The 27,038-nt window shown below is 45.0% G+C and overlaps 1 protein-coding gene across 1 annotated transcript; it reads left to right on the top strand.

The window, feature by feature from the left end:
* The first annotated feature begins 369 nt into the window (after positions 1-369).
* Positions 370-18,546, top strand: DUSP12 (dual specificity phosphatase 12). Its single transcript, XM_083481964.1, has 6 exons — positions 370-887; positions 4,075-4,188; positions 4,276-4,394; positions 11,122-11,218; positions 15,417-15,603; positions 16,251-18,546. The coding sequence occupies exons 1-6, from the start codon at positions 628-630 to the stop codon at positions 16,404-16,406; spliced, it is 933 nt and encodes a 310-aa protein (XP_083338090.1). The 5' UTR covers positions 370-627; the 3' UTR covers positions 16,407-18,546.
* The last annotated feature ends 8,492 nt before the right edge of the window (positions 18,547-27,038 follow it).

The raw sequence follows: 27,038 nt of genomic DNA on the forward strand, positions 1-27,038 counted from the left end.
ATGCATCCATTCTTTGGCGATCAGCCTTCTTGATGGTCCAGCTCTCTCTTCCATACATCACTACTGGGAAAACCAGAGCTTTAACTATACGGACCTTTTAGAAGAATTTAGTTTATGAGAAATATCTTTGGTTGCCAGGTGAAAATGCTCCTCTTCAGCTAGACCTTGGGCTGATTAACACCCTGAATCCTTTTAAATGTGTTTGTGGGAAGGAGGGGAGCTTTTGTTTTGTTTTGACTCTTTTTATTATGTGTTTTATTTTTTTATTTTGTACTTTTTGGCCCAGAGATCTTCGCGTGAAGGGTGTGGTATTACTGAATAAATGCTCTTGCTGCTCTTTATTTATTAACTTTGTGTACATAATAACATAACCCAGCTCTGCAGTTTAAGGATATTTTTTTTTTGAGTTTTAAAACAGAAGAAAAGGGCGGGAATCAAACGGAACCCGCAAGCGCTACTTCCTTTCAGATCTATGTTCTATTCCACACAGCCACAAAATGGCGGAAGCGCGCGGGTCTACCATTTCGTAAGTCTACGGTTTCTCGAGACCGGGCGCCTCATTGGCTGGGAAGTCGCGGGGAGGCGGGGCCGCGGCAGTTTTTCCCGCTGAGGAGGCGCGGCCTAGTCATGGTGCCCGTGCTCCCCGGCCTCTATCTGGGCGGCGGCGGCGGGGGGGGCCTGGGCCTCCCGGACGGCGCGTCGCCGGCCTGGGCGCTGCTGGTGGTGGACTCGGAGCCGCCCGAGGCCGGGGCGGTGTCGGGGGCGGAGGCGGTGCTGCACGTGCCCGCCCTGGACCAGCCCGAGAGCGACCTCCTCAGCCACCTCGACGCCTGCGCGGGATTCCTCGGGCGCGCGCGGGAAAGGGGGGCGCGCGCCCTGGTCAGATGGTGAGCGGGGGGGGGGGCAGGGAGAATTAGTAGTGCGATTGTCGTTATTATTATTAGAGCGCTGCAGGCCCGCAGGGGAACAGTAAGAATTATTGTTATGGTTGTTGTTGCTGTTATTATAATTATTAGAGCGCACACTGGCAGGAGAACAACAACAATTATTATTATTATTATTATTATTATTAGAGCACCACAGACTGGCAGTGGAAGAATAAGAATTTATTATTATTATTATTATTATTACTATTACTATTATTATTATTATTATTATTGTGCTGCAGACAGGCAGTGGAACAATAAGAATTTATTATTATTATTATAGTGCTGCAGACAGGCAGTGGAACAATAAGAATTTATTATCATTTATTAGAGCACTGCAGACGGGCTGGGGAACAAGTAGAATTATTATTATTATTATCAGAGCGCTGCAGACTGGCAGCGGAACAATAAGAATTATTGTTGTTATTGTTGTTGCTGTTATTATAATTATTAGAGCGCACACTGGCAGGAGAACAACAACAATAACAATTATTATTATTAAGAGTGCTGCAAACTGGCAGTGGAACAATAAGAGTTTATTATCATTTAATAGAGCGCTGCAGTCTGGCAGTGGAACAATAAGAATTATTATTGTTGTTGTTGCTATTATTATAATTATTAGAGTGCTGCAGACTAGCAGGAGAACAACAACAACAACTATTATTATTATTAGAGCATTGCAGACTGGCAGTGGAACAATAAGAATTATTATTGTTGTTATTATTAGAGCGCTGCAGACTGGCAGTGGAACGATGATAATAATAATTCTATTTATTTATTTCAAACAGCATATAATAATTAATATATAAGAAAATGATATAATATAGCAATTATTATAACAAGCAGCGCTAGGGCCCGGTTTCTGCTCCTAATTTGTGTGTGTGTGTGAACCCAGAGACATTTTTGACATTGTTCTGCCACATTTTGTTGTGAAAGGCAACTGCCCATCTTTCCTGTTCAGCCGAGAAATACTTTTTACTTCTTCTCTCCCTGATGCTGAGAAATGCTTTTTACTTTTTCTGTGTCTCACGTTCCAACTGAAAAAAATAGATAAAAATTATGTGGCCATCCTCACTTGACATCAAGGGCGCTGCCACACAAACAGGTTGGATATTGGCCAGATAGATAGATAGATATATGTATGTATGTATCTATAAATTAGGGTGGTAATGACAACTGTCCAACAGATATGGAGAGAAATCAAGGGGTGCTTTTTTAGTTTTTATTTTTAGCACAGCCCGCGATCTCCATGTCCAGCCAGAAGCCAAAGTACCGGAAAAGACGGGGTTTCTCTGGCCTTTTTTCTAACTCGAGTCTTATTACGTGTGACCTAGACATGCTGGTGCTCAAAACACAGATAACATTGAATCTTCAGTTTCTTCTGTCTCTCAGGGCATTAAAAAGAAAAAAAGAAAAAAACCTCCTCCAGGAGAATCCGGAAATCGCCTATACAGGCAATGAGACACGACTGCAATGTGCTTTCTCTTTTCTCTCTTTCTCCCCCCGCAAATCCTTCCCTAGCATTAACTTTTGGCTGAACTTTCACTGTCTAATTTACCTTGTGCCCCGATGTGCTCCCAAATCTCAGCGTGTCCAACTCTTAGCCTGCACAGAAGGCGGAGCAGTCAAATAAATTTTTGTTGCTTCGCTTATTACCTGTGTATATAATTTGCTTTCTGTGTTCTTTTTGATGAAGCTTGCAAAAGCCGCAGCAGGCTCCATCTGGGACAGTCGATTTGCTCTTCTGTGTGAGAGACGCAGGATGCCCGTTTGAAGATGGCCACTACCACCTGCCATTTTTGTCTGTTCTTGTACACTTCTTTTTTAAAAAGTGGCACCCTGCTTTGGATCAATCTAGCCAACAATCAACAAAACATCATAGCCCTACCCTAAGATGTAGAATATGTTCCCCACTTTCTCCATCAAGTCCTTCCTTCCTTCCTTTCTTTCTTCCTTCCTTTCTTTCTTTCTTTCTTTCTTTCTTTCTTTCTTTCTGGTTTTGTGTACTGAATATACCGGATGCTGGTGACAAATGACAGGAGATGGCCACTGTTAGAAATGTTTGGCTGTATGGGTGTTGGAGCAGGACCCTTATGCTCTTTCTTTTGTGTAGGAAGTACGGGGGGGGGGGGCGGAGAAATCATTGTTCCTCGGTTCAGTATATCTGAAGGAGCGTCTCCACCCCCATCGTTCTGCCCGGACACTGAGGTCCAGCTGTGAGGGCCTTCTGGCGGTTCCCTCACTGCGAGAAGCCAAGTTACAGGGAACCAGGCAGAGGGCCTTCTTGGTAGTGGCGCCTGCCAGTGGCGTAGCGTGGGGGGTGCAGGGGGGGCCGGGCGCAACATCTGGGGGGTTAGGGGGCGCAAATCCACGGGTTAGGGGGCGCAAATCCACGGGTTAGGGGGCGCAAATTACTTGCCTTGCCCCGGGTGCTGACAACCCACGCTACGCCACTGGCACCCGCCCTGTGGAACGCCCTCCCACCAGATGTCAAAGAGAAAAACAACTACCAGACTTTTAGAAGTCATCTGAAGGCAGCCCTGTTTAGGGAAGCTTTTAATGTTTGATGCATTACTGTATTTAAATATTTTGTTGGAAGCTGCCCAGAATGGCTGGGGAAGCCCAACCAGATAGGCGGGGTATAAAATAATAATAATAATAATAATAATAATAATAATAATAATAATAATAATAATAATATTGTTCATATAGAATTTCAACCACACTCTTGCTCTCTTGTTAGGACAGGAGCAGGATAATTTTCAGGGAGGTCATGTCTTTCAGGTGGGTGGGGTGGCAGCAGCAGGTAATGAGGGATATTGTGAAACTAGAGTACAAAATACATTGTGCATCAAAGTACACAAAGAGCACCTGGGGATGGTTTGAGCCTCTGATTCTTGAGTATAGTATTTCTAAGGGGAAAGCTGTTGATACACAAGTATATCTTCCAAAGTAGTCATGAGAAATGTGTGTGCAGTGCTCTATTCCCTGAGTACAAGTGAATTGTAAGAAAGATGTTCTCTAGGGGGAAATGCAGTTTGAAGGGAATGAAGGATCTGGTTATATATTTTTTTGGGGGGGGAGTTCCATTTTTTGTTGTGTGTGACCATATTTTATTGGGTGTCTCCTTGTTTTGTTTTGTTTTCAGTCAAGCTGGAGTCAGCCGGAGCGTTGCTGTTGTGACTGCCTATTTAATGAAAGCCAATAAACTCCCTTTTGAAGAGGCCTATGCCTTTGTCCAGGCCATCAAACCAGATGCCAAGTGCGTTTTTATTTGATAAAATTTGTTTTCCTTCCTTGTGAAGATTGGAATGTAATCAGAAGGCTTCCCTCCCCCCCCTTGTTCCAGAATGAATGAAGGCTTCGAGTGGCAACTGAAACTCTATGAAAAAATGGGCTGTGAAGTCGATGTGACCAGTACTATTTACAAACAGTATCGTTTGCAAAAGGTTACAGAGAAATATCCTGGTAAGGAAATAGAAGTGCTTTTCTAATCTCTTAACATTGGGCTAGAAATGGCTACATACAAATTCACATTGGAACTGAACTTGCGTTATTGAACTCTACTTGAATTGCCCCCCCCCCCCGGTTCTTCCACCTGGAATGGGTAATAACAAAACTCTGTAATAAATAGCACTCTTTTTCAAACATGAGTTGTATTATAGATAGACTAGTAAGCTTGAATTCTTAAAGCATGGATACATGTTACTGACTGCTGTTGGAAATCGCCCCCACCCCTGGCTATGAGCCTTGGTACATTGAATACTTGCCATGTAAGACCAGCTCCACCTCTCATTTTCCCTGCTCATTTCCCAACCTCTAGTTAAAATTCACTTCTGAGAAGAATTAAACGAAGACAAATAGCACAGTGAGAAAGTCAGACAGCACCTTCTTCGCTGTATACTTAGCTTTCCATATTTCCATATTTCTTTAGCTTTTTCTACCTGCTGGTGTTGAATTCTTCAGAGTCTTCAGTAGCTGGAGCTGTTGCTTGGCAGGGGAGTGTAATTTGGAGCCACATTCCCAGCGAAGGGGAAATAATTCCCCCAGTTCAGCTTTCTGTCCCATGGATGCAGGAGTCCCCAATCTTAAGTTTGAGTTTGGTAGCTGGGAATTATTTCTAGTAGCCAGTGGGAATATATTTAAAGTATCCCTGAACACATGCAGAGTGTTTTTCTCTTTCCACTGTATGAGTGCAATCTGTCCTCCAAATAAAATTGCTGAGCTGTCCCTGCATGTCTCTAAATGAAACACTTCCCCCACCTCTATAGTACAGTAGACTCTCGGGTTGTGAACGTGATCCGTGCAGGATGCACGTTCGCAACCGGCAGCATTCGCAACCTGCGCCTGCGCATGCGCGGGTTGCGATTCGGCGCTTATGCGCAAAGCGCGATTTAGCGCTTTTGCACATGTGAGACCGCCAAAACCAGGAAGTAACCCGTTCCGATACTTCCGGGTTTCGGCGGTCCATAACCTGAAAAAACACAACCTGAAGCGGCTGTAACCCGAGGTGTGACTGTACAGCATATACTTAAATAAGGAACACAGACACCCCCTTCCCAAAGTCAAATCTAGGTATTTCAAAATTCCAATCCAGTATCATCTCTATTCTGGGCTCTTCACTCCCCCAGTTGGTTCTGAGGAAGTTGGTGCAACAAATCTTTTCCCTCTTGTCTGATGTGGGACATGGGGTGAGAGAGGCCGGCTAGACCTGCACTCAGCTGCAAAAGGCAGTTGTTGGGAGGAGCCCAGCAGTTTGATATCTTCTTCCGAGGAAACTTGCAGAAGCAGGATCTGTCAGTAGGCAGGCTGCAAAAAGCCTCCAACCTAGCTATACTATGAATAATCGAGCACACCTAAACTTGATCTCATTGGTGCAAGAGCAGAAATCAGTTTTCAGCAATCTTTCCTCCAGGAGAATCCACTCCTGGTTTTCTTTTGGCACATGCCAGCTTCCTTTCTCTGTAACAGCCCTGTTTTGGCTCCTCTCCCCAACCTTTCTATTACTCAGTCATTTAGAAATTAGGTAAAGTGAATGGAGTTTTTGTAAAAACGTTCTAATTTCAGACGTTACTGATTACTAGTCTGTCTCAAGGTGTTTGTGTGTAAAGGTCTTAAGCTTTAGTGTGACAGTTTTGGGCTACAGTCTCCCCTCTCCCTTTTCAGGGCAAGTTGTACAAATGCCTCCTTTTCAGTTTTTTATTTTGTAATCAGACCTTGTGTGTGTACCAAATCTCAAGAGTCTAAATTATGCGGAAGCACATTCACATTTTTATGTTCCTATGAATGAGGCCGATATGTGTAATTCTTTCTTTTCTTTTCACATTATCAAGCTGCATAAGGGAACAGTTGAGGCAAGTCTCAATGGCATCCTTGGTTTAGAATTTTGTTATCGTTTTCAGGTTGGACTAAATCAAATATGAAGACCCAAAGAATGGCTTTTGCTTGCATTAAGAATAATAAAGTCACCGCTGCTTCTTCTTCTTCTTCTTCTCCTCCTTCTCCTTCTCCTTCTCCTCCTTCTCCTCTTCCTCTCTCTCTCTCTCTCTCTCTCTCTGTGTGTGTTTGTGTTTGTGTGTAAAGGAATCTTTCTTGGTCTCCTATCTTGTTGTCAGGACGGTGCTTTGTGCTACAGAAGAACTTAGGCACATGCACAGAGTGTTTGTGAAGCATTTTTCACAATGTAAAGGCTAAAAACCAAGCAGTCCATGTTCTGTAAGACATAAAGCTGGTTGGAATTGCAGAAATATGGATCCTCCACTTTCTAGTGCCTCTGCTCAGTGAAGAAAGTGAGGATCCTGTAAGCATATTTTATAAAACACAGTGTTTCAACTGGAATAGTATAATCTGTTAAAACCAATGAAAAGTCAAAAGTCATGAGCTAGCTTTCAAGTTTCACAAAACTCTCCTTCAAGCTGGATGCTAAAAATGCTGATAACATCAAACAAAGTTAAAGGTTTGTGTGAGGGGAAACACTGTTGCAGGTAGGAAGTTTGGTGGAAGGCCCATTTGCAAGATGTGACGGTCTTCAGTGGCGCTCCAGAAGTTCTTCACAAATTTACCTAGATATTTGCTAATAAAAAGATTGCAACATTTCCCCTTCTGCTTGGCAGAGGCTTGTGAGCTGCAATTAATAATAATATTTATTAGTTATTTATATAGTATAATGTATAAATATGACACTTTACAAGGAGGTATCTGCCCCAAGTGGCTTGCTTACAGCCTAGGAATATATTACAGTGGTACCTCGGGTTAAGTACTTAATTCGTTCCGGAGGTCTGTACTTAACCTGAAACTGTTCTTAACCTGAAGCACCACTTTAGCTAATGGGGCCTCCCACTTCTGTTGCGCCGCCGGAGCACAATTTCTGTTCTCATCCTGAAGCAAAGTTCTTAACCTGAAGCACTATTTCTGGGTTAGCGGAGTCTGTAACCTGAAGCGTATGTAACCTGAAGCGTATGTAACCTGAGGTACCACTGTACTATGTGCTCAGTCTTTTTTTCATCATTAGCATGTCTCTTGGCTCCTGGTGCTTCACATGAGGAGTGGCAGTACAAAGCATGGCACTTTCTCAGGCACAGAAAAAGAGGCACACAGTGGCATGAACCAGCAACCCTCCGTATTTGGATGTAGACATGTTCTCATTATAATGAGCAACAAAGACGTAGTTGCAAATGTCTTGCTTTGTATCTGATTCTTTTTTGTGCCCGGCCAGCATAAGAACACACCTCAGTTTGGTCTTTCCAACAAGCATTTCTTAAAGTTAGGATCTGCCACCCCAGTTTTGTACATGGACTTAGATACTCGTGCTCAAGGTTAATCTGAGCTTAGGCTCCCTCTTCTGTTTTCCACATGGAACTCAGCTTTGCCTGTAAGTCAGGCATGGCCAAACCTGGCCCTCCAGCTGTTTTGGGACTACAATTCCCATCATCCCTGACCACTGGTCCTGTTAGCTAGGGATGATGGGAGTTGTAGTCCCAAAACAGCTGGAGGGTCAAGCTTGGCCATGCCTGCTGTAAGTCATCCGTGGCAAGAAACTTAAAAGTATCCTACTGTCAATCAAAAGCGATGCTACCTTTTGTTACGGGAAAGCTCTTCCTCTTCTAGCCAGATTTGCAACCTTGATCAGTCTCTGTGGGCTCCTCCAGGATGGATTGTTCTTGCCCTAGCTAGTAGCTCCCCCTTCCTGTTTCCTCTGCTTGACTCCTTTCTTTTTGTCTGTCTATGTTCGTTATTTTTCTCAGATCTAGTCAGGAGGTTAAAGGGAGCACACAGGCTTATTCTCCCCTTTTAAGGCACACTTTCTGCTTTTCCCCATTTGGGGCAGGGGGTTCGAGGAAAACCTAGGTTGCTTGCTTGGGTATTGCACCATGTGGGTCTTGAAGGATCTTCGGAATCCTTGCGTACATTGCAGCCTTTCCCCCTGGTTGTCCCCAGATAAAAAGTGGTATCCTGTTATCTGAGAGTCAGGTTGTCTGACCACCCAAAAATTTGTACTTGGCTGCTCCAAAAACCCCAGACTCTTGAATAACACTGAATCTTGGGATATTCACTCTTCCTTTGGAACAGGTAAATGGCACTTCCAACTCTTGCATTTCTCTCTTTCACTTCATTTTTCCTGATCTTGCTCTTCTTTCTGCCCTCGGGTGGCCCAAACTGGCGCCATTCACACTTCAAGCTTTCATTTCCCCCCTCCTAGGCCTCCATTGCAGCCTGCAAGATCCCTAGTGCCCCTTCTCTTCTCCTAAAATGCAAGAGTAATACTTTCCGCTTTCATCTCTCTCCATAGAAACCAGTGTGTTCAGATGTAATGTGTGATCAGGGACACATGTAGGCAGCAGAGGAAAAGGATGGAAACTGAGGTGCAGTAATAGGGGGAAGAACATGCAACATCTGCAACATGTGCTTTTGGGCCCAGGTGGTTGTGCCAAAGGTTTCACAGAAAATGTGGCTTTTTAGGGTGGATTTGAAGAAAGCAAGAGAGTGGGAGTATCACAGGCATTTTGACAGCTCTAGGCCAGGCATAGGCAAACCCAGCCCTCCAGATGTTTTGGGACTACAACTCCCATCATCCCTAGCTAACAGGACCAGTGATCAGGGATAATGGGAGTTGTAGTCCTGAAACATCTGGAGGGCCGAGTTTGCCTATTCCTGCTCTAGGAATTGGGCAGCAATGGAGAAGGAGTGATCCAAAGGAGCAGAAGACTCCCCCCCCCCCCCGGCTCCTTTGGGAGGAAGGGAGGGATATAGATTCAATAAACTAAAACAAGACCTTTGGGCGACTGGGGGTGAAGTGAACAAGTTGTCATGGGTTTGAACGCGTCTGGATAGAAGAGTGGAGATGTAAGGGGCAAGGCTATTGATGGTTTAGAAGGCAAGGATGCAGGATCCAGGAGTGGATAGGAAGCGGGTGTAGGACTTTCTTAGATTACTGCCAGAGAGCGACAGAACTACATAAGTGCTGGCTTTTATAGTTTCAAAAAGAGTGATGGTTGCTGCTTTCCCCCCTAGTATGCTGTGGGGCAAACATTTGCACCAAGCACTAACTTAGGTAATTCATTTGCAAAGAGCTTCCTGGATAATCTACTTAAGATACATAAGTTCTTAACCTGAGGTACCACTGTATTGCAAATAGGCTTCCACGATGCCCTTTATCATCAGCAGATTTCTCCTACTCCTTTTGTTTAACATCCAGCCTGCTCAAGAGTTCCATGAAATGCAAAAGTTAGCGTACTGCTTTGGGACTTTGACGTGAATATAATAAAGGTATCATGGCACCTTGAACTTCTTGAAGGAAAAGTGGGCTATAAATGAATTACCATATTTTTTGCTCTATAAGACTCACTTTTTCCCTCCTAAAAAGTAAGGAGAAATGTGTGTGGGTCTTATGGAGCAAATGCAGGCTGCGCAGCTATCACAGAAGCCAGAATAGCAAGAGGGATTGTTGCTTTCACTGCGCAGCTGTCAGAGCTGCTTCCAGATCCTAGCTCACAGAGGATCACGCTAGCCAGCGGTCACTTGTAAAAGTCTTTTATTGAGTTACAGTTTCCATTCTCAAGCTGCTGCGCGCAGCTCTACGTCTTAAGGGTTAGACCGGCAAAGCTCCGTCTGAGTCTCCGCCCCCTGTGCACCAGCTTACTAACCTAGCCTTACTCCACCTTTTCCGCCTGACCGTTCTTCTCTGGGTCCCTCTGCCCCCCGGGGTCTCTTCCTTCCGGGATTCTTCTGACGCTGACCCCCCGGACCCTCCTGTCTCCTTGCGCCGGGCTTTAGGACCTGGCTCCCTTTCCGGGCTGCTTACTGCGCCACCTTCCTGTGCATTTGAACTTGGCGCGCGCGCCCAACCTTCCACTTTCTGCCTGACCGTTTCTTCGCTCCCCGATGGAGGTGTGGCCACTCCTGACTCGTGCCCTCCCTCCTGTTGTGAGCTGCCAGCGCTTGATACCTGGCGCCCTTCCTCTCCCCTGCTCTCTGTTGGTGACGCTGGTCCCGATTTCCAACTGCTCCCCTCTGAGTCCCCTCTGGCCCTTTCTTCCTGGGGTGTCCCCCTAGGCTCCCCCCTTGCCCTGGCCACTGGTGCTCCTTTCTGTGAATCTTCTGATTCACTGGAAAGACTCGGAGATCTCGGGTCGTCGTCATCACTCATCTTTTCTTCTGCCTCCTCCCCCTCACTCTCTGTTTCCTCCCTTGCCCTTGCCTCTGCTCCTGAACCCCTGACAGCAGCGATCCCTCTTGCTTCTGAGATTCAGAATTTCCCCCCCTTGTTTTCCTCCTGCAAAAACTAGGTGCGTCTTGTGGTCTGGTGCATCTTATAGAGCGAAAAATATGGTAAATAAGTGAAGCAGGTACTGCTGCTTTTGTTTTAAAATTTTTTTAATGGATCAACATAGCTGATAGCATGTTTATGTGAAATTGGTTTTTGCAATGATCTCATAAAGTGAGAATAAATGCACATCTGAGTATAGGCTTTTTAATGAAGAAAGGAGTCCTCTGTAGGCAGTTACAACCACAATAGTTCCTTTATGGTATTTATTGGGACAAAAGCTTTCTTTTTTAAAAAGCAGATTTTATTGTAAAGTCCCCTGAACATTTTGCTTCAGGATAATATATAAATGCAGTAAACCAATACAAGCTTTTAATGTTTAATGATGACTGTCTGCAAGTTTATAAATGCACCGTTGCTTCTTCTTTTCAGAGCTACGAAATCTGCCGCGAGATGTCTTTGCAGTTGATCCAAACACTGTACAGCAAACTCCAAACACTGAGGTTCTGTACAGGTGTAGAAAGTGCAGGTATGGGGCTCCACAAATAGATTTATTAGATTTATATCCTGCTCTGTCCTGTGACTTACAGCAGTTATTTTCAAATAGTAACACTTCTCTCCCCATGGATCTGGTCTGGGGAGCCGAAAAGGTGTCCCGTCTTGATTTACTTGGTTCACACAAATAAATGTAGTATTTGTGCTGGGTAATAAACGTTGTGATGCAAGGGTCCTCACCAAGGCTGTGTTTTGGCAAGCTTTTAGTAAAACCATATTTCTGTGGAAGTTTTGAGTAATTTATTGTGTGGAAAAATATGCCTCTTCTGACTTGTAGGGCACCTTATTCTGATAGGTAAAACTGACCATGTTCTTGCAAATGGCACAAGATGTGGTAAACTTGTTTTTGTGAGTGGATGTCAAATTGAAGAAGATGGGAAGGTGATTTACTATTCTGCTGTACCAAAAAATGGGTGCAGTTTAAAAAGTAGAATCAGGCAGAAAGGTCCCCACCTAATCATCTCTGCAATAAGCTAGGTTTCTATGCATTTCCCCCATGAGGAAAGCATCCATCATTCACTTTCCACGTGCAGTTTGAAGTAACACTGTCCCAATACAGATTTACCCCTTTGTCTGCTTTTATGACAACTGGCTCAGTGTCCCAGATATACAGCAGCGAATAGATTATATATAAGTAATACTTGAAAAATGGAGATGTTGGTCAGAATGTGTAAGGAAAGGGAAAGATTGCCCAGGGCTAAGGCTCTGTAGCAGAGCAAGAAAACAATTTGGTTTTAATTAACCCTCGTGGGCAATATATAATATAAAATAGAAGGAAACAGCGCTATAAACATTTTGGAACTTAATGCGGCAGCAGAGCGAGCTTTCTGAAGGAGCCATGGTGATTTGGTGTCTCATTAGACTGCACAGCCGTGAGATCTGCCTTGCTGGAGGTGAGAGTGGAAGTGTCCACTGAGATAACCTGCGGCTCTTAGCAGCTCATGTCCTTTGGCAGCGCTCCCTGGTTACTGCTGAGAGGCAGTGGCATGCCTGCCAATTGCTTGATTTGGGGAGAATTCTGCAGATGGTGGCAGGAGAGACCCAATCCTTCCTTTCCCCCCTTGTAGCAGCCCTTGTTATCTTGCAGGCAAACTGATAGCAGCTACATGAGAATTGGGTGTTGGATGTGTATGACTTAAGTGACCCATTGAACAAAGATCTGGAGCCGATCTGAACGCATTTGATTCCACATGCCAACTTTAGTGTTCTTTGTGTCTGACCCGATTACAAGTTTGCTTGCTGGCCGACTAAGATGTCATCTTGGCCTGTTGTCCTGATCCCCTGGCCTACCTGGCAGTAAGTCAGTGTGCCAAGTCCAAGTTCAAAACCCAAGGGTCAATCAGCACAAGCCACACCCAGAGTCAGAAATCCAAAGTCCAAAGGTCAGGAAAGGAGGTTCAGGGTCAATCCAAGTAGCCAAGCTCTGCAGTTAGAATACAGTCCAGCATCAAACCCAAACTGCAGTCCTGTGGAGGTCCAAGAGCACCCAAGCCAAGGTCCCTCAACATGGGCAATTCAACAGACACAGCACCTCAGCTTTGCTGCCCTATTACAGTGGTGCCTCGCGCGACGAAATTAATCCGTTCCGCGAGTCTCTTCGTCTAGCGGTTTTTTCGTCTTGCAAAGCAACCCTATTAGCGGATTAGTGGATTAGCGCTATTAGCGGTTTAGCGGCTATTAAAGGCTTAGCGGCTATTAAAGGCTTAGCGGATTAGCGGCTAAAAGGCTATTAGCGGCTTAGCAGCTTAGAAAAAGGGGGGGAAGCAAAAAAAAAATCAGAACACTCACAAGACGTTTTCATCTTGCAAAGCAAGCCCATAGGGAAATTCGTCTTGCGAAGCAGCTCAAAAACGGAAAACCCTTTCGTCTAGCGGGTTTTCTGTCTTGTGAGGCATTTGTCTTGCGGGGCACCACTGTATACTATACCTGCTGACTGCAGCATCTGGGCTTGATGAGGCATGTGACGCTCACCTGCTCTCAGCCTACTCCATCTGAGGAATCACACACTTCCTCTCAGAACTAGCGAGCCCCACCTGGCCAGCTACGGAGCTGGGCTGTGGGCCCTTGCCTGCCTTAGCCTTCTGGAGCACCCTGCCTGCTGCTTCCAACACCTCAGAGCCTGCCGTGTACATGGAGACATCTGGTGATGGGTCCTGATGCTCCTGTTCACTGACCCCCATCCCCTCGCCCTCCTCTGCCCCCCTGTGAGTACTTCCTACACCAACATCTCCTTCCCCATCCCCAGCTTGCCCTGGTGTCTCCAAGTCCTGGCCACACCTTTCGCTGGAATCCTCCTTCTCCTCTCTGTAGTCCTGATAATTCAGAGAACCTATTGGGACTGGCCTAGCAACATTCCCACACCTGTATAGGCGACGGCTATTTCAGGTGTATCCAATTGACGTGTGATCGCTGATGTGCAGGTCCCTTTGGATCTGGAAGAAGGCAGAACAGGGCAGGGCGCTCAGCCGATGTGTGTAGGGGCCGGGAATGGAACCCCTGCGCAAAATGGTTGCTGCCTAAATATGTAATAGGGTTGTGGTATAGGATGTGGTTGCCTTCTGGTGTTGCTGTGCAAAGTGTGTATTCGTTTAAAAATGCAAGAAAAATGAAGATCCAATTCTAAACGATTGTTGTGGGCCTACCCAGTAGTCTTGGCCAGAAGTGACAGCCTGGGTTAATTTATTGCAGGTTGCTTGCAAATGCCTTATCCTTTGACCATATTGGAGATACAGTGGTGCCCCGCAAGACGAATGCCTCGCAAGACGGAAAACCCGCAAGACGAAAGGGTTTTCCGTTTTGGAGGCGCTTCACAAGACGAATTTCCCTATGGGCTTGCTTCGCAAGAAGAAAGCCCATAGGGAAATCTCCGGGGACCTCTTTTAAATGCTAGCGGTGGGGAGCAAAGCCTTTCCCCCCCTCCGGCCTTCAGAAGAGGTCCAGGAAGGCCGGCGGGGGCCGAAAGGCTTTGCTCCCCACCGCCAGCATTTTAAAAGCAGTCCGGGATAGCAGGGAAGCGCTTCCCGCTATCGCAGATGGCTTTTGAAGGCAGGCGGTGGGGAGCAAAGCCTTTCCCCCCCTCCGGCCTTCAGAAGAGGTCCAGGAAGGCCGGCGGGGGCCGAAAGGCTTTGCTCCCCACCGCCAGCATTTTAAAAGCAGTCCGGGATAGCAGGGAAGCGCTTCCCGCTATCGCAGATGGCTTTTGAAGGCAGGCGGGGGGGAGCAAAGACTTTCGCCCCCCGCCCGCCTTCAGAAGAGGTCCTGGTCCTGGACCTCTTCTGAAGGCGGGCGGGGGGCGAAAGTCTTTGCTCCCCCCTGCCTGCCTTCCCGGGAGAGCGGAGAAAGGCAGTGCGTTTCTCCGCTGTCCCGGACGGCTTTTGAAGGCAGACGGGGGGGGGGCAAAGACTTTCGCCCCCCACTCGCCTTCAGAAGAGGTCCAGGACCTCTTCTGAAGGCGGGCGGGGGGCAAAAGTCTTTGTCCCCCCTGCTTGCCTTCCCAGGGGCTTTTACATCGCCCCGGACAGCGGAGAAGTCCTCCGCTGTCCCGGGCGATTTTAAAATGCTGGGGGTGGGAAGAAAAGCCCTTGTCCCCCCCCCAGCCTTCAGAAGAGGTCGGGGGACAGACTGTCCCCGGACCTGGTCTGAAGGCGGTTTCCATAGGAACGCATTAATTGATTTTCAATGCATTCCTATGGGAAACCGTGCATCGCAAGACGAAAAACCTGCAAGAAGAAAAAACTTGCGGAACGAATTAATTTCGTCTTGCGAGGCACCACTGTAAATGGGAACTCCAAGTAGGCTTCAGCAGTCAGATCAGGAGAGCTGCCTACGTAACCAAAATGACATCTTTAGAAGAATGGAAGAAGGATTTCATCCTAAATTAATGCATGGATTAAAGAACTTATGAAAGTGGCAATATGAAAACCTGTTAACGTGCGAAAGAATGTGTTTGCTTTATGATTAGGAACTCCCACAATGAATTTTTCTGTTGACTCCATACTATTTACTCACAGTTTCTTCCTCATATCTTATTGATGTGAAAGATAGTTTAGATACAGTATATTTTTGCTTTTGATTATATGTTTCTTTCATTTCATATGCTTTAATGAACAAAGATGACATAGCTTTCAGATACCTTTCCAAGTCATTCTGTTACCTTTGTTTCTGGACGACAGGCGCCTGCTCTTTCGAAGTTCCAGCATCTTGTCTCATGATGAAGGCAAGGGACCTGCTGCTTTTGCTCATAAGAGGCTTTCAAGACCTGCCCCTTTTCACTATGATCACCAGTCTAGGTGTACTTCTTACTTCATTGAGCCTGTGCAGTGGATGGAACCTGCACTCTTAGGAGTGATGGATGGACAGGTGAGGGGAAACAATCCCAGTTTGAATCTTTGGAAATCTTCAGCTAGTCAGCTAAGAAAACGGCCACAAAGCAAGCAGTGAGCTGAAGGGGAACCTGAGCAAATACAGTGGAACCTCAGTTGTCGAACATTTCGGAAGCTGAACATTTCAGCTTTCAAATGCCAACAACCCGGAAGTGAATGCTTCCGTTTTCGAACACGCCTCGGAAGTTGAAGGGCTTCTGAGGCGCATTTCTCTATTTTCTCAGTGGATTTTGCCGACTGGCAATTGCGCCTCAGTTGCTGAACGTTTCGGAAGTTGAACGGTCTTCCGGGATGGATTGCATTTGACAACCAAGGTTCAACTGTATTGAAAAGTGCAATACAGTTGAGAAAATGGTGGGCTTGGGGGGGATTTTATAGGACCCATGGATACTTGTCTGCATGTGTGAGTGTGGATTGTTTGCAGGAAGAGAGAGGTTGGGTAGCAGAACTTCAGATGCCGAGTAATGTGGCCAGAAGAGGCCAGATTTTATGTTGATTTGAACGAACCAGTCCAGTCTTTAGAGTTGGAGATCCATAGCGATAGTTAGTTTTGAAGTTTATCTTTTCCTGTACTCAGAGATGAGATGGAGCATTAAGCGCTTTGTTTGTCTTGTTCTCTTGCAGCTTCTGTGCCCAAAATGTACATCAAAGCTGGGCTCCTTCCATTGGCAAGGTGAGCAATGTTCGTGCGGCCATTGGGTGACCCCTGCCTTCCAAATTCACAAGAGTCGTGTGGATGAAGTAAAAGGACTGCTGCCCATGGGTACTGTAAAAAGGTGAACTTGGTTTGTACTTCCGCAGTCCAGTCAGTGGCCTCGTTCCTGTATAAAGGATTGTGTTTCCTATAGGTTTACAGCAAGTGATACGTACGACAGAACCAGTTGAACTCCACGTTGAGTGTTTCCAGGAAAGCCGTTTTGTACTAGAATACCTAGACTTCATGTGTCGTTTAAAAAAAGGAAAAAATAAAGAGGAGCAGGCCGTACGGGTAAGCCAGAGCTGGGGGCAAGATTAGGATTGTGGCATGTGGTAATGAGGGCATTAACTATTCTCTCTGCATCACGGTTCTGATGAAAATCTCACCTCCCTACTCCTCCTGTATGCTATGGTCCTGACTTTTATCAGCCTCCCCCATCCCCATGCCTACGGTTTCTTCAAAACAAAACAAAGATGTGTGCAATACAATTTGTTGCTTGTCCCTAGCTTGTTCACTTGTTTTGTCAAGAAATTTTCCAAAATGTTCTGCATCCAGTGGGTTTACATAAACAAACCTGCGTGGTTTTAGCGTCCAAAAGACTATTAAGGAAAAGTAATTAGGGAGACACTGCAGCTGTTAGATTGTTATAAAATAGCGTTCTGAAATTTGATAGTTTTGGTACAAAATATGATTGGATGTTTGGGAATACAGAACAGGAAGAGAACTTGCCATGATGATACAGAAGTGCCAGCCACTGGATGCCGGATGTCTAATTATCACTTTCAACTGGATTGTAACTTGGAAAAGGACTATCAGAAAAACTGCTTTGCAAGTGTCTCTGGTGACTGTTGATTTATCAGCAATAAGTTATATGTTATGATTTCCTACATCATGAGGGTTTCTAACAATCTGTTGTGAAATGGATCCAAATTACAGGTAGCCACCATTTGCTGAATCGACTGACAAAAATTAGTATTGGTTTCTAGGTCATTTACTGAAAGGGTTTATAATCTTTTCCCAACAAGGTGTTACGTGCTGTATGCAAATTGCATTTCGAAATTAAAAAAAATTACTGAAAACTTGGTGTGTGAGTTAATGGTAGGGAAGGGGAATTGGTAGGCTGTTACATTACAGAGATGCTCAGTTGTCGAGGGTAATTAAGAAAACAGCACTGCCTGCAGATCTAAAGCAAGATGACAGATACTAAATATGCTTTTGAAGTATATTTTCAATATCAGGGAGTTTTTAAGGGCTGGGCTGCTCACCTCAACTGATAGGGGACTTGCAACTTGCACATCTTGGAAGTACAGTATTTGTTGATGTCTAAATATATGCACATTGCCTACTTTATGTATGTTTCATCCTTTTCCATGGGACATGGTATTGCTTAATTCCCCTTGAGCAAGTTTCAGGTTAATACACTTAAAAGGTTCCAGACATATTTCCATGTTTCCTTATTTTGCATATTCTGGTTTGTTTTTTTTAAAGCAAAAGCTGAGATTTTAAAACAAAAGCTGAGATTCTTGTGAAATAGATTTTAGAATGAAATGTGACACGAATTAGGCCAAGGCATTGGACAACCATAAAATTGGAAGGGTTGGTAAAACTCTGGGATTGAAGAAGTTAACACCAACACATGAGTGGGGGGGGGGGGAGATTCAGTGGATGGGTATGGGGTTGTTTTTTTTTTAGTGTATGGAGGGGGGCAAGAAGATGTTTAGTGAGGCAGATACTAGTTCAGGTAATATATTGGTCCAAAGGTTAGAAGAGGCAAATTCGTAATATTATAGCGGATCTTTCTTGGCTCAGAAATGTACAGTATTTGGGTTAACACAGAACACTTAAGCAAGCTAGAAATGTGTGTGTAGAGTCTGATCTTTGTTTTGCAGTTCCACAGTTAAACCCATTGAGGCTTTTTTCCTGGATAAAATGGGGGCCCCTCCCTCCATCACTAGAAGAGTTGTGTGTAAAATACTGTAGCTGATGATAAGGGATTAAGATCAGGAGTGAATGTAATTGGATTAATTAAGACTTCGGAAGCAGGAAGAAGTAAAAACTTTGCACCCTGAAACCCAGCACATGGGAAGTCACACAAAATGTACAGTCGGCTTTATATTTGATATATATTTGAATATGAATTGTAATTTGACACAGAAAAAATGTGGCCGTTACTGGATTTTAGTAATTGGAAATTAATAAAAATTATTTACACAAAAAAATAAAGAAGAGTTGTGTGTAACATGAAAGCCCGTTTACAAATTAAGAAACAGAAAAGGAAACATTGAGGTTCGACCTGCGTTGGCATAGTAGAACTTTGCAAAATGCTGAAGCACACCTCATCCTGGTGTAAGAAGCTGCGCCGTCAAAACCAAACTCTGCTACAATCGGTTTTTGCTTTCACTGCTCTTGAGAAGTTCACTGAAGGAAAAATTCAGGCCCCATGGCTTGCGCTGTGGTTATAACACACCTGTGTTGCTCAGGAGAGCTAAAAGGCTTCCAGCTCTTGAACTTTGACCACGGCTATGAAATGACCATAGCCTCTCGGGCTTGCGGGGGATTTTTCAAGGTACTGTTCCCCATGCGTGTCCTCTTGCACAGTGATGTGTATAATAGTGCAAGAATAAATCCACGGTTTGCGCCAGTGGAGTTTCTGACTGCTATATTCTTCAGACAACGCACAGAGAACTAGAATTTCTTACATTGTTAGAGTAGCGACAAATTGCTGGTCCAATAAAACATTCACTTGATTAGTAATCAAATAACATTCAGTATTCACAATAAAGTCCCCTGTAATTGTGCTAGACATCTGGAAATTCTTTTATTCTCTCACCAGGAAATTACTGTGTCCTATATAAATACACATTTTATTGCATTTGCTGTATGCTTTCTTGATGTGAGTTTGCTGGCTCATTCTTGAAAGAAGCTTCTTCATTTATGCTGCTCTTATCTCAACCCAGTGCATGTCCTACATTGCCGATTGCAGCTCTGGGCTCCTTTGGGAGAGAGGATGGGATATAAGTTTAATTAATAATACTGTTTATTCAGAAGTAAAGTCTCACCAGGTTCAGTGGGATTTACTCCAAGTAATCATCTTTCTTGAGAGATTTTTGAAAACCAGCTAGCTTCAAGATTTCTCGACTGCAGCTTTTTCAAGGTTTCGTTTAATTTGTTTTTACGAGTTGATGGAAACAATCGTTTAAAAGCATGTTGGTTTAAATGAAGTCAAATAATAATAGAAAGCTGAATCAGTTGTCAGCAATGATTAGCTTTACGTTTCAAATGCTAATTTATTGTTTTGAGCTGTGTTGAAATGGACTTATGCATTGCTGAATAGAAAGTGACATCTAGAGGTGGTTCGTAGTACTGTACTTTTTGGTTGGGTAGCTAGTGGTTCTTAGTAAACGCTACTGTTTACTTTCGTCAAATAAAGCTGTACAAAACATAGCTGCCTATTACGTTCTCTTTGTGGTTTTCCCACCCATTCATTATAAATTACTGGACAAATTTCTTAACCTAGGACGATTAATTTATGGTCAGTAGAATAGCCAGGCTGAATCAGAAAAGTATAGCTGTTTAGCCTGCAATTACAATCCTTTGTTGTTTCCTCTTTTTTTTGAAAATGCAGGAAATGTTTCTGCCAACCATGTTGTCCTGTGTTTTCCCCATTCTTTTTCTTGTTGTATGTTGGAAGTTCATTTGCTGCAATTTACTCGCTAAAGCCGAATATGGCTGCATTGGAATGCATGAAGGCTTTTCTCACACAAGTGGTGTTCTGCCTTCTGCACTTTGACACCTGTGTGACGTTTCCAGAGGTTAAACCTGAGACCATGCCTGTACACTTACTCCTTCATGCAACTTTCCTGCTGCTGGAGCATGCATGCCACTGCTGTGACATGACCCACAATAACTGTTTTGAAAAACTGAAAAATTGCTTTTGACAGTAAAAGACAAAAACAGTGGGTCTTTTATTAAAAGAATAGTAATTGTGCCTACAAAGGTCCGTATAGTTAAAGGCATGGTTTTCCCAATAGTGATGTATGGAAGTGAGAGCTGGACCATAAAGAAGGCTGATCGCCGAAGAATTGATGCTTTTGAATTATGGTGCTGGAGGAGACTCTTGAGAGTCCCATGGACTGCAAGAAGATCAAACCTCTCCATTCTGAAGGAAATCAGCCCTGAGTGCTCACTGGAAGGACAGATCCTGAAGCTGAGGCTCCAAGACTTTGGCCACCTCATGAGAAGAGAAGACTCCCTGGAAAAGACCCTGATGTTGGGAAAGATGGAGGGCACAAGGAGAAGGAGACGACAGAGGACGAGATGATGGGACAGTGTTCTTGAAGCTACCAGCATGAGTTTGACTAAACTGTGGGAGGCAGTGGAAGACAGGAGTGCTTGTCACAAAGAGTCAGACACGACTAAACAACAACAAAACAACAATTGTGCCTACACAGACCTCTGGCCCATAGGCTTAGGTGATTCCGCAGGCCATGCCCTCCCTTCTTAGGTACCTTACCAAGCTGGGATTGTGTCTTTTTGCCCCATCACTGGGAACTGAGCTCCCCATCCAACATGCCACTGATTAGAGTGGAGTTCTTGTTATTAAATATACCAAGAAAAAAAGCAAACCAAGAACTCAGGCCAATGTAAGTTTCAATAGTGGGAATAGACCCTCCTACTCACAAATAAATAATCAATTTTATCTAAAACTGATCCATTCAAAAGTATGTATTCTGACAAGGATTACAAACTCAAATAGAGATTACAAACTCAAACTCATAAAGATATGCATAACACGATAATTCGTTGCAGAATTAGAAATAAGAATTTATGAGTAGAGACAAGTTCATGTTGGTCCATAGTCAGATTCAATATGAAGATCTTAGTTTCAATCATTGAGCAGAAGTCAGAAGTCAATTATGGATCAGAAACCAGGACAGGCCCTGCTTCGATGTATTCACCTTCATCAGCTGCAAGTATCAAATATTACATGATAGATTATCACGTCAAATCTGATTATGGACTAACATGAACTTGTCTGTAACGAATTATTGTGTTATACATATCTTTGTGAGTTTGAGTTTGTAATCTCTATTTGAGTTTGCAATCCGGGTCAGAATACATACATTTGAATGGATCAGTTTTTGTTAAAATTGATTATTTATTTGTGAGTAGGGACTACTCCCATTATTGAAACTCACATTGGCTTGAGTTCTTGGTGTGCTTTTTTCTTGGTATATATACTGATTAGAATGGATCAGCTGTCATGGAGTGATGGTTGGATGATGATGAGTGATCAGAAGGAGAAGACTTGGGAAGAGGAAGTGCCGAAAGCTGAAGAGGTAGCAGGACTTAGTGAGCAGGAAGAGTCTGTGGCTTAGAGAAGTCCAAAATCAGAGGCAGAAGCAGAGGTGGGGACAAGAGGCAGAGATGAGTCTGGCTGGGGAAGACGTACAAGTGTCTGCCCCTCCTGCTGCGACAAGCTCCACTCCTCTGGTCTCCCAGGACCAGACAAGCATGTATGAAGAGGCAGAAGCAGAGATAGGTGGGTTAGCGGAGGCTCAGATTGCTTAGGAAGAAACCAGAGAAGGAGGAGATCATTAGGCAGCTGTGGGAAAGCAGGGATCTTCAGCCTCCACAATTTCCCCATAGGGGCAAGACCTACTGGGAAGAGCTGCTGTGCTCATTAGGCCTGGCTCCCCTGGTTTCTGCTAATAAAGAGTTAACTTCACATACTCCGTGTGATTTGTTGCTGGTTGGCTCCCTGACATCAGCTGAGGAGTGGTGGTGATTTTGTTTCCAATTGCAGCATATGGGTTCAAATCTCCCTGTCCACTGAACCACAGTGGGGATGAAAAACAGGCCCTTCTCCAGTTTTCAGCTGAACTGCACTGATTGAGGGTTTAGATTAGAAGGACCCGATTTTTATCCTGATATTAGCACATTGTGTTAGAAAATAACCTCCTATTCCCCAGCGGATCTGCATGGATCACCTGAGGAGGGGACTTGGCTGAGAAAGTGGCCGTACATGTGTGTAGTTGGGCAGGTGGTTGCACAGGGAAATCAACCACAACATTTCTAGTGCTTTAGCACATTGTGTGTGCAGATGCATCACCCCATCCATTCACTCCTGTCTCTGACCTTCCAGCTGGCAATTCCAGAAACTCATTCCCTCCTTTTTCCAGTAGGATTGATGTGTGAAGATAAACTAATTCCACTAATTTTCTCTACTTACACCTATTTACTGGGGATCAGCTAACAGGCCTCTCATCACCAGCTTCCCCTCCGGTGTCCTGTTGGCTCCCTTCCAATTTTCCGATAGTGACAAATTGCATGTTGGAAGATCAGCAATTTCACATTTAAACTGTTTAGGAGCTCCTACGTGGATGTAATCCAGATCTACTGACTTGTTAATTTTTAGTTTGTCAGTTGACCCCACAGCTTACTCTCTTGTTATATCCATATGTCTCAGATCACCTACCTGTAGGAGGTTCTTCAGTAAAAAGTAGGTTCTTCTGTCGTGGTTTGCTACTTGTCCAAACGATCCTCTGTGAAGACCAGCAGCAGAAAATTCATCTAGTTCTTTTGTAGTTTTACCTGTCCTCACTTAACAACGTGGGTGGTGCTGTGCCTCTTGGGCTTGCCGATCAGAAGGTTGGTGGTTCGAATCCCCACGACGGAGTGAGCACCCGTTGCTCTGTCCCAGCTCCTGCCAACCTAGCAGTTCGAAAGCATGCCAGTGCAAGTAGATAAATAGGTACTGCTGTGGTGGGAAGGCAAATGGCATTTTCATGCACTCTGGTTTCCATCACGGTCCTCCATTGCACCAGAAGCAGTTTAGTCATGCTGGCCACATGACCCGGAAAGCTGTCTGTGGACAAACGCCAGCTCCCTGAAAGCGAGATGAGCGCCGCAACCCCATAGTTGCTTTTGATGGACTTAACTGCCCAGGGGTCCTTTTCCTTTTACCTTACCTCTTAACAACCCTTCCTCACCTTTGTTCTGTAACAGTCTAGAAACAATCCTTGCGACTGATTTCCTGTTTCAGGTGTATTTCAGGAGGGTTGTGTTTTTTGACTTGTCCCACCCCTTCAGCAAAATTCTTGATTTGCATTCCTTATCTTCAGCTTGCATTGTTTTGCCAGGATTTGTGCTCTCCTTTTGTTCTCATTTGGGCAAGAAGACTTTTTAAGTTCAAGGAAGCTTTCTTGCCTTTTATAGCTTCTTTGACTCTGCATGTGAACCTGAACCACACCGACATCCTCTTGGTTCCCTTTCTAATCCGTGGAATGCATTCTGTCTGGGCTTATATTATTGAGGCTTTAGAAACTGCCTGAGCACACTGGAGAGATTTAACCTCGACGCCCTCTTTTAACAAATCCTCTTTGTCCTTTAGAAGTTCCCTCTTGAAATCAAATGTGAGAGTGCTGGACTTCCTGGGCAACATTCCACTTGAGACTCATAGGACTGTGGCTGCTCTTTCCGGTCAGTGTAACAACACTTAACATCTTGCACCAGGTTCTAGGTACCACTCAGGATTAAGCTCTTTGTTGGACCAAGGCACAGTCATTTATTGTATCAACAAATTTGGTCTGGACAGAAGCTTGCCCAGTTGATGGGAGGGTAGCTGAAATTGCCCATTATTGCTACAACACACTTATTTTAGGCCACCTCCCTGCTGTCTTCCTACATGTCGGTAATATATGGGCTATAGTATGCCACAAAGACAGGCTCTGGCGGATTGAGTGGATTGCACCAATACTGACCAACCAACAATCAAGAAGGTGATCTCTGCATGTGCTGTAGAGGGAAGTGAGGGGCAGATGGGGCTCATCAACCCGGGAAGGCAGCCCTTCTAGGAGAAGGAAAACACTGATGCTGAATCTCCACTGCCTTGTAGGACATCATTGGGAGAAGAAAAAGCTAAGGAGTGAACCCTGCACAAATCTGGAGTCCCTAAGACGGTTGGATGGCATCTTGTATGCCTCCTTCTGGCAACTCCTGCAGCCCAGCTGATGCCATCGTTCTGTTTTCCTTTGCGTGGCAAGTCCCCTCCCGCAAGTGAAATGAAGACACTGGACACAGTATTTAAGGTTAATGGGCATAAAAGGCCACAACTTTATTGATTACAGAATTGGAAGGTATTGGCCTTAGGCATTGGCTCCTATCGACTACCCGGCATGGGGACCGGGAAGGGTTGTCCACAAGCCGTGGGAGTCCTGTTGAAGTACGCCAACTAGGATCCCAACGGGTGTCACCGCTCTGGGGCGTGCCGGAGGCCCTTACCTCCCTAGGTTTCGGACAAGGCAACGCCCCCCGGAGTCCTCTACCGGACTACCCTTTTCTTTTTGGGGAAGGTGATGGCATTTCCTTCCCCCCTTTATTTGCATACCAATTGACCCCTGCCAATGCCTAACCGCCAACACCGAATAAGTTGTGATGTTTGCTACGAGGTAGGCGAAAAAACCAAAAGGCTCAAAGAGTGCCAACTTGGAAAAATTCCTACCAGGCCCCTTGCGGCGACCAACTGAAGTCCATAGCAAGGTCAAAGCTACCTAAAACCTAAGGGGTGGGTGGGATGGGAAAAAACTGCTCAGCTGGAAAGGGGGCAAAGAGGGCGGTCCCCGGGTGTGCCTAGCCTTAAATAGGCTAGGCCACACCTCCCTGGTCCTCCGATTGGCGGGCCGGGTCGCCGACACGCCCGGGGATTCCCTAATCTCGCGGGGGCAAAGGCCAGCCCCCGCGTGGGATGTGGGAGGGATTTCTGCCCGCAACCCCCTCTCCTCCCAGGTCGGAAATGGCTTTGGACCACATCAGTGAGGCCAAGAAGGAGGTCTTGTCATTCGGGCAGCCCAGGACTTCCATAAACACTGCCCAGGCTTGTACCCTGGGGAGGTCGCTTTGGTGCTGCTAACACAGCGGTTTGACTTCACCCCCGGAGGCGCACTCCATTGTCTCTTGAGACAGACGGATGTCAATAACAGCATAGTATGTCTCCCACACTAAATTACTTTTTGCGTTCAGGTTCTCAGCCACAGTACTTCATTGGAATAATTGATTTCTCCTAGGTTTTCTGTCTTACTGGATCCTAACTCCTCCTTGACAAAAAGAGCATCTCCATTCCCACATTTGTTCTTCCTTTCCCTTTCTGTATAGCCTTTCTATCCAGCGTTAATCTTCTACTGTTTCGCCTTGTTGCACCAGGTTTCCAGTACGTTTGCTATCCCTGTGTTCTCATTCCTCATCAAGGACTCCGATTCTCCCCATTTGTCTTGGAGGCTTCTGGCACTAGCATTTATATAGTGCTTCAATGATCTGCATAGATCCGCTGTTTTACAGGAGGACCGGAAAGTCCCCCCCCCCCCAGTCATTCACCCCCACAAGACCTCTTTATCTCCCAAGATCTAGCAGCTAAGCACTGCCTCTAGCCTTGGTAGGGTTTCTGTTGAGATATTGGCATGTTCCATGGGAAGCTTTGGTGTTGATACACCAGATACTGAATTTCCCCATTTTAATGAAGGATGGATCAGCCTAAATCAGAGGTCACCACCTTTTTGGGGTCCACAGGGGGATGGTGAATGTCACCCCACTGTCCTAGTCAGGTCACTTCCTGGTGAAGTTTGGATTTGCACATCCAATCCTCTCCTGCAGGGATGGCAGATGGATTAAGATGGTCTGTTCCTGGAGACTAAAGGAATCAAATAGATTCCTAAATGCCCTAGGTAAGGGGTGGGGGTGCCAGTAGATGCAACAGGTGACCCTGTTGAAGCCCTTCTTGCATTGTGGAACTGTACGGTACGTCAGGCTATTTCCACTAAATATTGGACCACCACCATCTCTGTTGTCTTTTCAACACCTACTGAAGACTTTCCTCTTCCATCAAACCTTGTAAGTATGTTTAGATTTTTCCAAGGCTGTCTCTGTATTGGAAATGATTTGATTTATTGCTTCATCGCTTGCTGTTTGCTGCCCCGGGCTGCTTTGGGGAGGAAAGGTGAAATATACATTTAATAAACAAACAAATATAAATTTTTAAAAATAGTCTTGCTCACCTCCCCGCACTCCCCCAAAAGACCTTGATGCAATTTGGACTACTTTTGCCCTCTAATCTCCTGGATGTCAATTAAACAGCTTCTGCTCCGCTATGGAAATGAATTTAATTCTGCCCTTATCTTTTGAGAAACATCTAGGTTCTGTGACTAACGCTTCCCTTTTGCAAGGTACATGTTGCCGCTTGGTTGTGGCCATTTCTGAGCCCCTGTCAGGCCTTCAAAGTGCTTTTCCATGCTGCTGTTGCTTCAAGATTAGATTAGTCCAATTCCCTCAGCTGCCTCGCCTGATAAGGCCCTGTGCAAGAGACCCAAAGAGCAGGTGCCAGCTTCTTTGTAAAATCAAAGGTGATTTAACACACTTTCACCAGCTCTGAAATCTTTGCACTGGCTGCCAGTTAACAGGCTTTTAAAATAGCTATGTTAATTGTGCATACCTTTCTGAAGTTTCTCCCTCCAAATAATTTTGAAGTAGATCAACACATCTTGGTAAGAATGAGCCCAGTTCTTCTCTTTTTAAAGAGCAGAATTGTTAACATCATCTGCAAATGGACAGTTCCTTTATTTTTTTTGATAAATCGCCCAGTCTCTGAAATGGTGCCAAACATATCTTAGCTTGATCATCGTTATGTCAGTTTCATCTAGGATTGCAAACATGCTGACAAGGAT

The sequence above is a fragment of the Podarcis liolepis genome, assembly GCF_965112155.1.
Source record: "Podarcis liolepis genome assembly, chromosome: 17".
In the NCBI taxonomy this organism is placed as follows: domain Eukaryota; kingdom Metazoa; phylum Chordata; class Lepidosauria; order Squamata; family Lacertidae; genus Podarcis; species Podarcis liolepis.

Excerpts from the sequence above, each read along its gene's own strand:
- DUSP12 (XM_083481964.1), top strand. The coding sequence starts at position 628 with ATGGTGCCCGTGCTCCCCGGCCTCTATCTGGGCGGCGGCGGCGGGGGG. Across the intron at positions 4,189-4,275 it reads GCCATCAAACCAGATGCCAA|AATGAATGAAGGCTTCGAGT; the intron begins GTGCGTTTTTAT and ends CCCTTGTTCCAG. Across the intron at positions 4,395-11,121 it reads GGTTACAGAGAAATATCCTG|AGCTACGAAATCTGCCGCGA; the intron begins GTAAGGAAATAG and ends TCTTCTTTTCAG.